The sequence below is a fragment of the Myotis lucifugus genome, unplaced genomic scaffold (assembly GCF_000147115.1).
Source record: "Myotis lucifugus unplaced genomic scaffold, Myoluc2.0 scaffold_8, whole genome shotgun sequence".
Lineage (NCBI taxonomy): Eukaryota > Metazoa > Chordata > Mammalia > Chiroptera > Vespertilionidae > Myotis > Myotis lucifugus.
This window is the reverse complement of record NW_005871056.1, coordinates 8,289,213-8,304,718: the sequence shown is the minus strand read 5'-3', so window position 1 is coordinate 8,304,718 and position 15,506 is coordinate 8,289,213. Positions and strand designations below refer to the sequence as shown.

Below are 15,506 nucleotides of genomic sequence, written 5' to 3'. Positions count from 1 at the left end.
TTTAATACAGTTCCTCATGTTGTGGTGACCCCCAACCATAAAATTATTTTCGTTGCTACTTCATAACTGTAATTTTGCTACTGTTATGAATCGTCATGTAAATATCTGATATGCAGGATGTATTTTCATTGTTACAAATTGAACATAATTAAAGCATAGTGATTAATCACAAAAACAATGTGTAATTATACATGTGTTTTCCAATGGTTTTAGGCGACCCCTGTGAAAGGGTCATTCGACCCCCAAAGAGGTCACGACCCACAGGTTGAGAACCGCTGTACTAACGGTTTACAGGTTATCCATGTTGTAGCACATTGCAGACTTTCCTTCCTTTTTGAGGCTAATATTCCATTGATGTATATACCACATTTTGCTCATCTACACATCCATTAATGAACAGTTGGGTTGTTTCCATGTTTTAACTATTGTGACCAAGGCTGCTATGAACATGCATGTTCAAATATCTCTTTGGGACCCTGCTTTCAATAGTTTTGGGTGCTATATATTTTTATACTATTTGATTACTGAACCATGTGAATGTATTATTGAAAAATGAAAAACAATTTTAAATATTGGAAGAAAACTTATTACAGGATTTGGCTCTCTAAAATGCCAGCTTTTAAAGGACTCTAAACACTTTATATGTGCCAATTAATTAGTGAAAAGAACATGAGCTTTAGAGTACAACAGATTGTGGTTCCAGTTTAAGAACTTATTTGCAATGTCCCTTTGAGAAATGAATAATTTATTCATTCAACAAACATTTACTAAGGGCCTACTATGAGCTAGATCCTGAGAATTCAATAGTCCCTGCCCTCAACTAAGAACTTCCCAAGTGAAGATGAACATGGGAATAATCATAAGTTGGTATTGAAAAAAGTGACAGAAATATTTACAAGGGAATAAGGAAGCATTAAGGAGAAACATCTAACCCAGCATGGAAGATCAGAGAAGGATCCCTGGAGGAGGTGACTTGGAGGCTATTAAATGCTGAAAACAATTAGCCAGGCCTGGTGTGTTTAGGAAACAAGAAGTTTGGTGCAACTGGAGGTTGGAGTGGCACGACATGGGGTCCAAAGGCAGAATAAAACAGGATTCCAGAGAGCTTTGGATGCCTTGTTGAGCTTAGAGTTTATCCTTCGAGAGCAATGAAGCTTGGAGAGCAATGAAGGTCAAAGAAGGGGTTAAAAGCTCATGTCTTTTGAGCTTTAAAAAGTTTATGACTAGGAAAGATAAAACAGTAGAAGGGGTCAGACTGGAGGGAGCTATGTCAGTCAACTAGGTGAGAGATGTTATTGGCTTCCACTAGATTTCCCCATGTTGGTAGAGAGCAGTAAGCTAATCCAAAAGATGGAGGTAGAATTGACAGCTCCTAAATATTGAATGGATTGGAAGGGTGGAGGAGGAGGCAAACAAGACTTTCAGGTTCTAGGTTTGTGTAACTGGGTGGATGGCAGCACCTCAACCGAAGTAATGAAAAGGAGGAGGAGGATGGGGTGGGGCCAGGACAGGCAATGTTGGGGAGGGTACAGAAAAAGGTTGCATGTGTTCAACTTGATACACTTGAATTTGAGATACAGGCAGGGGGGCTCCAGTATGTAAAGAATCTTTGCATCAAGTTTATGGGTGTCTGGCGCCATCTCCTCTACCTTTAGCATTTCAGTGGTAACTGAGATCAGGAAGTGGGTGAAACATTCAAGGAGAGTATGTAGATTAAGGAAGCATGTGGATGTGCTTCTGGAGAATACCCACATTTAAGGACCAGCATTAAGAAAAAAGAAATATAAACATATCGGGGGGGGGTGTGTAAAAATAGGTCAGAGAGGCAGACAGTCCTGGAACAAACTGGCCCTGGACATGATGAAAGATGGAGTGGTCATCAAGCAGGAGTGCAGAACAGTGAGTCATTGAGTTAATCATTGAAAAATGTCCCCTGGATGATCATTTGTAATCTCAGTAAGAGGCGTTTCAAGAGGAGAACTTGAATCAGAAGCTAAACAGTTGTAGGGTGAGGAATGGACGGGATAAACAGTACACTTTCAATGTGAAAGGGAAGAAAGCAACTCCAGGAGCCTCATTTTTTCATTTATAAAACAGATATGACGATGTCTTGCATATTAGTTAAGGGAATTAGAGAATACAAAGCACATTAACACAATGCCAGGAACACAGTAGATCTTCACAAATGCTGTTTTAACCATGTTTTATGTTAATAACATTAGCAATAAGTACATTAGGGGTAATTTGCTCTGACTGGCTGGCTCTTTGCGTAAGGCTGCTCATCTTTCTGTTTGGCCCCTGGAGAAACAAAGAAACACTTCCAGTAGGAGACACCTATTGGAGCGTAGTAGTTAAAATCATGGGCTCTGGAGCCACATTGTCTGGGTTGGCACCCAGGCTCTGCCACACTTACTAGTTGTGTTTTTTTCAGGCAAGTCATTTAGTCTGCTTTTGTGTTCTCTTCTCTAAATTGGAGACAGTTATAATAGTACTTAATTCACAGGGCTGTTGTGAGAACTACCAGTAAATGATTGGTACACTTAGAACAGGATCTGGCAAAGTAAGTGTACAGTAAATGTTAGCTGTATGTCTCTCTATTACACCATAGTCAAGAATGTTTGTTGCATGCTCTTTCTGATTCCAGCACTATGAGTCAGTGGCCACATCTGTGCCATGACCTCTGGTCACAGCTGCTTGTATCGTTTCTCACTGCTCCCCTGGTGTCTGATCCTGGCTCCCCTTGCCTTTGTGTCTGGATACACCCCAACTTGAAGTGCTTCATACATGCTGGCCTCAACATCTGTCCCCCATCTTACTTTTGTTCTCCTAGTCCTGGCTTCCTAAGTCCTCTCTCCTAAATGCACTTCTGCCTAGTTTCCACATGTTAACAACAAAAGCCAGTTTGTACTGGGTATCTATTATGTGCCAGGAATTGTCCTAAAGGCTTTCCATGATTATATACATTTCCATATTTTATACAACAGACTTGCAAGGTAAGATTTAATTCCCAACTTTTCAGGGACACAGGGCTCAGAGAAATTTACTGTATATAAGAGCTAATCAGGGATGGAGATAAGAATTCCAGATAAGGTCTGCCTAATTCCAAGTTCTTTTCACTCACCTTACTGCCTCCCAATTAGCACCAAAGGAGGACTCACAGTGTGTCTCAGGGCACAGAGGAGAGAGTGATTCGAGAGATTAGCAAAGGCTTTAGAGAACAGACAGACCTTGATATGGAGTTGCAAGGATGTACCTGTTTAGATTTGGGTAGGAGAGATGCATTCACAGTTCAGCATTCCAACTGGGAGAATAACATGAGCAAGGCCCAAGGATGGAAAAGTTGAAGGGAATACCGACTGAGGAAGAAAAGGAAAAGGAAAGGAAAGAGAATGGGAGAACAAGAATGGGGGAAGGAGTGTTGTTCACCAAAACCTTGAGGTCTTAAAGATAGTTGACTCTACCTGGGCATGGGTCCCTGTCAAGATGCCCCTTTGGTACCCCACTCCTGGCGCAAAAAAAAAAAAAAAAGATGCCCCTGCCCAGCTCTGCCATACTCTCTAGGCAGTACTGCCTGGCAATTTTTCACAAGCCACTGCAAGGAAAGTCTGTCCTGGGTTCTGCACCCCTCGAGGGGCACTGAGGGGTAATGCTATCTGCCTGTCCCTTTTGAATGACAGTCCCTCTCAGGACTGGTTCATGACAAGGCACTCAGGCCAACCAGTTCTATACGGACCATGTCATTGGGTGAGGACTTCTGGAGGGCTGTGCCTCACCTGCTAGCCTGTGCTCTTGCCAGGAATCCGAGTCTGACCTCACATTTCTCTTGTCTCTGAGGTACTTCTCTTTCTATACCTCCTCATCAGCTGGTTGAGATCTACAGTTGTCTATGCAACATGCCAGAACCAAGCTATCCTCTAACCTGTTGCTTGCACTTCTGTTAATTTTCACTGCCATCCAGAGTTGAAAGATCATCTATTCTGAAGATGAACTCCTGAAAAAAAAATTATTTCCTATTATAAGCAGGTACAGTCTAGAAATAGGAATTTTTTTCCCTTATTACACTATTAGCCACTTAAATATTTTATATTTAATTATGGAAGGAAATGCAGGTGATATAAGTTTATGGAATGATAAAGAGGCAGTGGGGAGAGAGAGGGAGGTTGCTGCAAGAAAGAGCCCTGTGAGGCCTGTAGGGCTGGGACTAGAATGAAGCAAGAGAAACACTAGGGTGCCAATTTGAGGCACTCACTCGAGAGCTGTGCAAGAGCAGGATAGGTCCTGGTGTCCTGGGAGACTACATATGTGGCCAATCAGTCCATTCCAACAACCCTTCCTCTCCCTACTTAGCACAGAATAGTTCACCAAGATTCCCAAATATGTCCTGTGTTTTAGAACATCTCACATTTAGTTGTAACCCACTGTCTCAATTATATATTTTTTGTTACACAGGGTATTTAAGCAGTGGAATTTTCTGTGTCTTAGATTTTTCTAACTCCTGCTCCCACTGAGTCTGCTCAGATATAATTTCCACACACTGCTAAGCTTTCGTTTTCAGCCCTTTAACACCTCCTCGAAACATACTTTAGTTTTTCAACTTCCTCCCTATTGTCTGGCCACCAGTGCAGAGCATCAGGAATTTAACCTCAATTCTTTCCTTACGGTGTGATCAAATAAAGCCCATAAGTCTGTCAAACTGTCCTTCCTGCAGTCATAACTGATTTTTTCTGTGACATTCCCCAACACCTTTTTTGTTGTTGTTGTTAATCCTCACCTGAGGATATTTTTCTGTTGATTTTTAGGGAGAATGGAAGGGAGAGGGAAAGATAAACATCAATGTGAGAGAAACACATCGATTGGTTACCTCCTGCATGAGCCCTGACCAGGGCCTGGGCCGGGGAGGAGCTTGCAACCAAGGTATATGCCAGTGATGGCGAACTTATGACACGCATGTCAGAGGTGACACGCGTGTCAGAGGTGACACACGTGTCAGAGGTGACACGCGAACTCATTTTTTTGGTTGATTTTTTTTGTTAAATGGCATTTAAGTATATAAAATAAATATCAAAAATATAAGTCTTTGTTTTACTATGGTTGCAAATATCAAAAAATTTCTATATGTGACACGGCACCAGAGTTAAGTAGGGTTTTTCAAAATGCTGACACTCTGAGCTCAAAAGGTTTGCCATCACTGGTATGCCCTTGACAGGAATCGAACCTGGGACCTTTTGGTCCACAGGCCTATGCTCTATCTGCTGAGCCAAACCAGCTAGGGCCTCAACACCTCTTCTTAAGATGGAGAATCAGGCTTTATTCGGAATTGCTCTCTGTAGTTAAAAGTTCCACATTTAAATAAAACAAATACTATCTTACTCAATTTTAAAATTTGAAATTCAGAAATAATGCTCTGTAATAGTGAAGATCTTAACATAATTTTCAAATGATTTTGGTTGCTGAATTTTCACTCAACCAGTTTAATCCTAGTCACACAATATGCTCAAAGGTCAATTTTATAGGAGGCCTCCTTTGATCATTTTACATAATTAACACCCCGATTCTCACTCTCCAATCCCCTTAACCTGCTCTTTTTTTCTTCAGCGCACTTCTCCATTAGGCATTATATCACCAGAAATGTAAGTTTTATGACAGCTTTTGGACAACTTTGTCCATTTTCATTATCATATTGCTAGGTTAGAAGAGTCTAGCACCTGAACATCAAATATCTGAAGTGAGTTGGTTGGATGCTGGACAAATATCTTTAAAAACTGTTTAAATATAGACACATAATAATACACACAGATATAACAGTTCAAAACATATTTTTTCATCTTGACACCAAGTGATTAGCATATGCCCTGATGAAATCAATATTTGTTTTCTGTAACATAGCCCTTTATCTATACTCTAGAAAACATATCAAGACAAGTTGGCATCACTTGTTCCTAGAAAAAACACGTGTATTCAAGAATTACTAATTTCTTCCATAAGGGGTCAGAAAGTATCAATTTAATAACCATTCCTGTGTTCAGCATAAACTAGACAACACTTCAGTCTCATCCTGGAATTCACCTCTCTCCGTAATTTCCCAAAGGCTATCTGCAAATTTTCTACATAGTCTAAGATATAAATTATTTGAGCCCAGAAATTTATTTAAAGCAACTAAGTATCTTACAACCTTAGATGTCTATTTTCAGTTGTCTATTTTTATGTTTGTCTTCCTGTTTGAAAGTCATTATCATTCTATGAGGTACAGGAAAACATAGAGAAAAACTAAGTATTGCCTTTTTGTCTTCTGTAGTTATAAATACAATTTGCAACATCATTCCAAAACACTGAGACCAGCTTTCCTTTGAGCTTTAAAAACAGCTTAAAAAGTAACTTGAGTTGAAACATTTAAAAATTAGGCAGCCCAGTAAGTCAATTAAATGTTTGTGTTAAGCTATTGTAGGCATCGGGCCAATTCTGAAATATTTGATATAAGTGCTCCAGCTGGCAAACATAGTCTCAAAAAGATACATCTACCTCTGTGAACATGGCCAATGATAACTGAAAAACTCCTCCTGTTCTTCAAAACCTTACCAAACCCAGTTTAGGTCCTACTCATTAAACAAGTCTTAGCAAATTGTATATACTTTCATATCAAAAGAATAACTTGTTAGTAAACTAGAAAAGTATATTTTGGTCCCTCTGTCACTTGGTTTAGGTCATGCAACAGCAAGAAATTTGGGCGTGTAGTATGCATAGTATAATAGCCTACAAGTGTTTAGAAGATGACAGAGTTGAGTCATAAAAACTTGCTAAACTAATAGAACCAACTTCTCAGAAGAGAAAAGCTTCCTATCTTGCCTTGCAATAGAATCAAACAGACAAATAATGGTCTCCCCCAGGAGCAGTAATGTGGCATTTTTTTAAAAAGAATTCACTGTATACTGTTCAGAACATAAAATTAGTATGTCATCTATCTAATATATCAAATGTCCTTTAAGGAAGAAGTGACTACAGTTGTAAAGCCATTTGGAAACAGTTAAAATATCTACATGATTACAAAGAATCCCCATATCTTCTAGCAAATATTAATGTGGAAAAGTTAAAGCATGCTGTAATACTACATTCTTAATTTATTAATTTAGACACTGCATTTAAAGTGTTCCTGATGATAGTTTCCAGAATCCACACCAAAAATTCTCCATGTTACAGGTAAAAAAGGGAGCAATAGTAACTGCATTTGAAGATCTGAAGTAGGAGGATAAGGGTTGGAAAGACTTTTTTTTTTTCCTTAAAATTAAGGGGACCATCCTTACTATGTTCTACATCAGTGATGGCGAACCTTTTGAGCTCGGCATGTCAGCATTTCGAAAAACCCTAACTTAACTCTGGTGCCGCGTCACATATAGAAATTTTTTGATGTTTGCAACCATAGTAAAACAAAGACTTATATTTTTGATATTTATTTTATATATTTAAATGCTATTTAACAAAGAAAAATAAACCAAAAAAAATGAGTTCGCGTGTCACCTCTGACATGCGTGTCATAGGTTCGCCATCACTGTTCTACATGATAGTTGCCTTGTGGGAATTCCTCTCTAGTATTGTCAACTACTCATTCTTCAAAGGAAACCAGAACTCTTGAATTTTATGTGAAATACCTCAATTTTCAAATGTAAACACTTTTTTAAGGATTGTGTGGGTGTAACTAGATGGTTGTATCCTGAACAGGGCACCCTAGTCAAGATGGAGTGGGGAAAAAGTCTAGATTATAGGAGAAACCAAGATGGCGGCATAGGTAAACACCTGAAATTGCTGCCTCCCACAACCACTTCAAAACTACAACTAAAAGACAAAACGGACATTACCCAGAACCACTGGAAGGCTGGCTGAGTGGAAATTCTACAACTAAAAGGAAAGAGAAAAGCACACTGAGACTCAGAGGAGGTGCGGAAGTAAAGTGCAGAGGTATGGAGGTGCACGCAGAAAGGGCTGGCAACTGAGGACACGGTTGTCTTTTTCAATCGGGAGGGAGACACAAGCTCCCGAATGAACTGAACTCCAGTTCCGGGTGAGTCTCTGGGGACCCAGACTCATACAGGGAGAAACTGTACTATCTGGCTTCAGGTGGAATTCAAGGGCGGCTTTCTCTCAGAGGTGCTTGCAGCCATTACCAGGACACTGAGACCCGGGGCCTCTTAGGGCAGGGCTGAGGATCAGCCATAGCTGTTTGCCCTGCCCTGTTGATTCCCTGAGACCCTTCCCCACCCAAGCTGTGTGCAGAGGCTTTTGCATATGAATAGCCTGGCCCTTTGCAATCTAAAATTACCTAACAAACTGCAGCTGGGTCAGAGAGACCCAGAACATCCAAAAGAAGGCCCAAGGCCCAAGGCCCCAGGCCCCAAAGCAGCTTGCATTGCTTCATAGCTGGGCCTCATCTGGGCACCTCCAAACCCCAAACAAAGAAGAGGAATCTGCAGATCTCTCCATAGCTCCTGCTGGGTAGCCTCAGGCAGAGGCTTAATTAGCACCTCCTTAGAAATCCAAGATCCAGTGTACCCAGTGGTCAGAATGGGACCATCCAATTACAACTCCTCAGATCCATAAGGGACACACTCAGGGGGCAGACTCAGTGAGCACCAAAGCCCCACTGAAGCAAGTCTTGCCTCATAAGGGTGTCTCCAGCACAGAAGTTCTCCCACTGTAGACACAGCTGATTCTCACAGCCAATTGGCCTGGAAGTCAATTCCGCCCAGTGATACCTACAACCATCAAGGCTTAACTATAAGATTGTGCACAAAGTCCACAAAGGGGTGCACCAAGAGTGTCCACCTCAGGTAATTGGGGAGGCTGAGCCACTGGGCCCTAGGCCACCTAGCACAGAAAGCCACTCTATCAACATAGGGAAGCAGCCAAAATGCGGAGACAAAGAAACAGGTCACAAATGACAGAAATGGAGGAAGGCAAACTACTGGATATAGAGTTCAAAACCACAGTTATAAGGTTTTTCAAGAATTTTCTAGAAACCGCCGATAAATTTAGTGAGACCCTCAAGAAATCTAGTGAGACCCTCGAGGTTATGAACAAGGACCAACTAGAAATTAAGCATACACTGACTGAAATAAAGAATATTATACAGAGATCCAACAGCAGACTAGAGGATCGCAAGAATCAAGTCAAAGATTTGAAATATGAAGAAGCAAAAAACACCCAACCAGAAAAACAAAAAGAAAAAAGAATCCAAAAATATGAAGATAGTGTAAGGGGCCGCCAGAAGAAGAGAGAGAGCAAGATATTGAAAACCTAATTGAAGAAATAATGACAGCAAACTTCCCCTACTTGGTGAAAGAAATAGACTTACAAATCCAGGAAGCGTAGAGAACCCCAAACAAAAGGAATCCAAAGAGGACCACACCAAGACACATCATAATTAAAATGCCAAGAGCAAAAGACAAAGAGAGAATCTTAAAAGCAGCAAGAGAAAGACAGTCAATTACCTACAAGGGAGTACCCATAAGATTGTCAGCTGATTTCTCAATAGAAACTATGCAGGCCAGAAGGGAGTGGCAAAAAATATTCAAAGTGATGAAAGCAAGAACCTACAACCAAGATTACTCTACCCAGCAAAGCTATCATTCAGAATTGAAGGTCAGATAAGGAGCTTCACAGATAAGAAAAAGCTAAAGGAGTTCATCACCAACAAATCACTATTATATGAAATGCTAAAAGGTATCCTTTAAGAAGAGGAAGAAGAAGAAAAAGGTAAAGATACAAATTATGAACAACAAATACACATCTATCAACAAGTGAATCTAAAAATCAAATGAATAAATAATCTGATGAACAAAATAAACTGGTGAATATAATAGAATCAGGGGCATAGAAAGGGAGTGGACTGACAATTCTTGGGGGGAAAGGGGTGTGGGGGATGCAGGAAGAGACTGGACAAAAATCGTACACCTATGGATGAGGAGAGGACACTGGCGGGGGGGGTGGGCAGAGGGTGGGGTGGGACCCGGGTGGAGGGGAGCTATGGGGGGGGGGGGACAACAACTGTAATAATCTGAACAATAAAGATTTAATTTAAAAAAAAAGATGGAGTGGGGGAGGATTGTGCATGTAGTATAAATTCAGACTTCTCAATAAGGAAGGGGGTTGGGCTTACCTGGGAGGAAGAGGTGCCTTTTCTTTTTCTCACAAGGTACCTGCTTCTTTGCAATCTCTGGATTAGATGATAGAATTAGAGCATTAAAGCTGGAGATACTTGATGTGCCATTTAAGGGTGACCTTTTAATTTTTTTATTTTTGGGGCATCCTTATAAAAACTTGTAGACCAGCATACTTTGCATACTACACACCCAAATTTCTAACAACCCAAGTTGCTCATCTGCTAGGCCTTATTCTTCCAGCAATGGCAATGGATTGTTTAATGATAAATCTGTGACACACTGTCATTAATAGTGCTAGACACCTGTGTTATGACCAACTAACAGACCCAGCAGCAACAGCTTTTACTTATTGAGCTTATTCAGTTTTGAAAAACCTTCTTTCAATATTTTGGAGAAGTTATTTGTGGAAGTAGGCTGGGCAGGGTTATCTGTGCTATGTGTATTTAACTGATAGCTAAGCATCTCCTCACAGGTGACAAAAATCCTGTAATACTGCCCTTTCTAGGACTCTCCTCTAGCCTAAAAACAAGCACACAGCCTGGCTGGCATGGCTCAGTGGTTGAACGTTGACCTATAAACCAGGAGGTCACGGTTCAATTCCCAGTCAGGGCATGTGCCTGGGTTGTGGTCTCGATTCCCCAGTGTGGGGTGTACAAGAGACAGCCAATCAATGATTCTCTCTCATCATTGTATGTTTCTCTCTCTCTCCCTTCCTCTCTGAAATCAATATATTAAAAAGTAAAATAAAAACACACACACAGAGGGCAGTATGTGGTGATACTGAGTACACCAGGCTGGGAACAAGGAAATCTGGTTTCTAATAGAATTCCTGCAACTAGCTAGCTATGTAGATTTTTTCTAAGGTTGTTCTATTTCTTATGAAAATGGCTTCAAGTAAAACTCATGCTTATAAAACCAACCATTGGTGTGAAGACTGGTTTAAGACTTTTAAAAATTGATAAAATGTTACAGTACAAAATCAAGTAGTTCCTAGTGAGGTTTTTGTCCCATAATATGAAGAGGTCAGAGTAGGTATTACTGGCATATATGGGCTATCTGGGAACTCTCTAGTTATTATAAATCTATTTATGGCACAAAAATACGCAGTTTCCAGTGCTACTCTCTTCCTAGCTATTTTCTCAAAACCAACTCACTGGGGTTTGCTATAAATAGTTCATGTCTATGATGCAAAGTATTAATTGCTCCCTTTATAAAAAATCAATTTTTTAATAAGACTGGATAAAAAAGTGATGGAGAAAACATCATCATCAAACGTTTGTTTGAAATTAAATAAAAAGATGTTTCCTATCTAGTCATTTCAAAAGCACTTTATAACTGTTTTCTTCAATTTATGTTCAAGTGATTTTACAGCAAAAAGATAAGCATACATAACTTATTTTCATTAAACTTATTTACTAATAATCATCTTAAACAAAGGGGGACTGATGTCTAACCACTATGCTGTACACCAGACACTACTACGAAATAATATTGAATATAAACTGTGATTTTAAAAATTAAAAAAATAAAGGGGGGGGCTGAGAAAGATAATGAAATATAAACTTAAAGGCTTTAAATGCAGATGTAATACAGATGAAAGCTTGTACAGCAATGTCTTATTTATATTTGCTGACTCCTGTTGCTTAGTGGGAGAAGCCAGGCCTGCCACCCAGTGGCAACATCTTTTAAAATGATTTTAAAATAATTTTAAGATTAAAAAAATATTTTTTTAATAAAACAAATTAAAAAAAAAAATCAGCCCTAGCCAGTTTGGTTCAGTGGATAGGATAGAGTTACGGGTTCAGTTCCGGTCAAGGACACATGCCCGGGTTGCAGGCTCGATCCCTCGTATGGGGTGTGCAGAAGGCAGCCAATCAATGATTCTCTTTCATCTCTTTCTTCCTCTCCCTTCCTCTCTGAAATCAATAAAAATATATATATATATATATATATATATATATATATATATATATATATACATATATATACATATATATAGTATAACTATGTGTATATATATTTATATTCTAAACTCATACATTAGATGACTTCAATTTTAGCATCAGTAATTCTGATGTATTAAGTGTTTGCTTATAACATATTAGGAATGGAAACATTAATTTGCTTAGGCTGCACTGGGAAATTTTTCAAAATATATGACTTCTGTTTACAAGTTTTGTGATTTTAGTAAGAACTGTCAATTAAAATACTGAAGGTTGCTTTGCTTAAATTTCAATCTACAGAATAATGGAGGGAGAAGCTGTGACCACAAAATACAACTGGTTTTCTTCTGTGACCTATAGAATTAAATTTAATACTCTATAGTAGCCTCTCATCCATACACCCAAACTTCTGCTTGGTAAACAAAAACATAACAGAAGCACTTGCAAAAATAAGATTTAAAAAATATTTTCTCTAACTATGAGTTCATCCCAGGTATACATCAATTTTAGTGTCCCAGTCAACAAAACTCAAGCTGAAAGGCGGAAATGGAAATAGTAGAAATATCATGCCTGATAATTATTGATGTTAAGGGATGGGGTGGGAGGGAGACCAAATATCTCACTGCCTCTTATTTACCCCAAATTTGGCCATAGCTTTTTTTACACTGGCACAGATATATCCTAACACAAGATGCTTTGGGGAAAAATAACACTAGAGCCTCCATTTACAGTTTGAAAAACGGCTTTGTTCTCTTGAATAACCAGATGAAAAAGAAGCACCCCAAGAAAGTCTTAGAAATTTAGATTTTTGTTTCCAACACTTGTAAATTAAAATTGTACAAGATATGTTTTCTAACCTATGTCCCATTTACAGTGAAGACAATAAATGAATTTTTAAAAATGGCAGACAAAACATACTTGATTGGTATTTACAATGGCTTATGACAAATATAATACCTAAAAATAATTTCTAATTTTCCATTTATTATTGCTATTTAGTCACAGAAATGATTAACACTCTCCAAGAAATTTATTTTAGCATATGTCATATATTGATATAATTTTATATGAAGAGAAACCATTGAGAAAGTGACTAATATGGTGCCCTTACAAGGAAATAAAAGAGAGACAATAAGGAAATTCTTCCATAAAAAGACTTTTGATTTGCATCATTTTTTCAAAATATAAAACCTTATTATTAGAAGCAAAGAAAAAAACAAAGGAAACAATAAAACAGAAGACCAAGGAAAAAGAATCGCTTATGCAGATGCTTTGCATACGTAGTATATATGTATGGGCTGAGTTATAATAAAAATACTTATGTATTATAGTCATTCTCATATAGAGTTAGAAATAGCAATATCCAATCAAGTATGATTGGACTGACAGTTTCTCAGTCTTCAATTACATGACGAATTAGAGCTGTGCAGCAATCATTTCTGGTCAGCAGTATCATGATAAATGCTTGATAAGATATAATTTTTCTCCTTGTTCACTTGTAAAAATTGGTGCCTTTTTGTAATGTTCTACAAGTTCTTCCATGGTGCTGAATTTACGCTGCCCAATGCAGTAGACAGTCTCTTTTAGTTGGACTTTAAAATGCTTGTTTTTCCCTTGTGCTTTTAGTGATACTGAGAAATCATTTGGCTAAAAGAGAAAAAACATGTAGGGTAAACATTTTGAAAGACATCTGTTAGCATTTTTATATTAAACTAATAACGGTTAAAATGTGAACAGTTATTAGGTGCTAGGCACTATGCTAAATTACTTATGCCTCAAAACAAACCCATTTTACTGATGAGAAAATTGAGGCTGAGAGAAGCTAAATTGTCCAAGATCATCCATCTAGTTAACAATAGTCAGGATTGAAACCCAAGCAGTAAGACTCCAAAGTCTCAACATGTTCTACCTAACACCACAGCAAATCCTTTAGTAATATCTGAAGCACATCTGGAGCTATCTTCTCTCCAGTCAGACTACTAGAGAAAACCCAAGACATCTACATCTACCCCTTTTCAATTAGTAACAAATAGTAGCTGTCTTACAGAGTAAGGGGGGAGGGGGGGGAAAAAAGTGACAGGGTAGATAGAGGGAACTACAGTGCTATTCTTCCCTATCAAACACCTGCTCTTCCTGAGGGGATATGCAAGGCCCCAGTCTAAGGGAGGTGGCCACTTAGCTGTGACTGCTGCCTTGTAGGAATATGGACTTAATGTTGACAGGTCTTCCAATTTTAAAAGGGAGGTCTGCTATCTAAGTTTTTATAATTAATCTCCCAATATTTAAATGCTGACAATATATTCAAATGTTTTTTAAAAACACTGTGCAGGTCAAACAAAATATGCCTAAGATCTCTACTTCAAAAACTCTACTGCTAAAAACAATGGTATATTTTGGTTAATATCTATGTTCAATTAGCCACAAGAAAATAAACAGTATTCTTTAATTAAGCTACTTCCTTAACTTCCTTAATTAGACTTTTTAACTTAACACTCTTTTGAATAGTCAGTATTAACCCCAGAATCCTCTTTTTATCCAATTACTGCCAAAGCTTCAAACAGTGGGCTACTTGGAAACATCCCATACTTTACCAATCACTCCAAGGTCACTCCCTTCCTAACCCCCACTGCTTGTCCTGGAAAGCAGGGCCAGGTCAGGCATCCAACCACTTCCCTATCGTCAATCACCTGCTCTTCCTGGGGGGTTGGGTATGCATGTTACAGGCTCCATTTCCTGAACTTTAGACTTTGGCAGTTCAGTCATTATCTTTCCTCCCTCTATCCCTTCCTTCCTCTTGTGCGCGTGCGTGCGTGCATGCATGCATACACACACACACACACACACACACACACACACACACACACACACCTTGCACCAGATAGCTAACTTCTGACTTTTTTTCAACCTTTGTACAATCACACATTCACTTTTGTACAACTACATACACACAAACAAAACCAATACTAATCATGATTTGAAAAGTGGAAACACAGTGGTATCCTTTATCAAAGAAAAATAAAGGCCATTTTTAAGGGAAATGAGTATCATCAAATTCTAAGATCCCTAGACAGTACCCAAGAGTCCACATAACTATTTTTTATGGTTTATAGTTCTATTAGTATTAGAATAAAATTTAACTTTTATCACAAGTGCATTTTAAATACCATAACCATTTAAAAAAAGTTTTTGAGGTACATAATAAAAGTGTATTCCAATTTCTAAACAAGCAATTTATGAAGAAACTTAAATATAAAATTTTTAAATTTAGGAATTCCCTTTATTATATGGACAACAGTGCATCCAATATGCAATTTAAGAAATGTTTCAAAACAAATATTTTCCTAGTTTCTCCCTTTTTCAGTTTAATGCAACAGAAAATAATTCAGGAATGCAAAACCAACAGTACTAGACT

General features: G+C 38.5%; 2 protein-coding genes across 5 annotated transcripts in view; both read right to left on the bottom strand.

Annotated features, from left to right (window-relative positions):
* The window catches only part of IL20RB (interleukin 20 receptor subunit beta), a 42,054-nt gene that overhangs the window by 25,759 nt on the left and 789 nt on the right, over positions 1-15,506 (bottom strand). The window contains exons 2-3 of one of the 2 annotated variants that reach the window (XM_023749572.1): positions 10,148-10,204; positions 3,920-3,991 (exon numbers count right to left, since the gene is read on the bottom strand). The gene's annotated coding sequence lies outside the window, so the exon portion shown is untranslated. The remainder of the gene's footprint in view (positions 1-3,919; positions 3,992-10,147; positions 10,205-15,506) is intronic. The other variant, XM_023749573.1, reaches the window with a different exon arrangement.
* Positions 12,819-15,506, bottom strand: part of NCK1 (NCK adaptor protein 1) — a 69,603-nt gene continuing 66,915 nt past the window's right edge. For all 3 annotated transcript variants that reach the window (XM_006083736.3, XM_014450977.2, XM_023749571.1), the window contains one exon: positions 12,819-13,741. In XM_006083736.3, the coding sequence (XP_006083798.1) occupies positions 13,547-13,741 (195 nt within the window). In that variant the 3' untranslated portion in view covers positions 12,819-13,546. The remainder of the gene's footprint in view (positions 13,742-15,506) is intronic.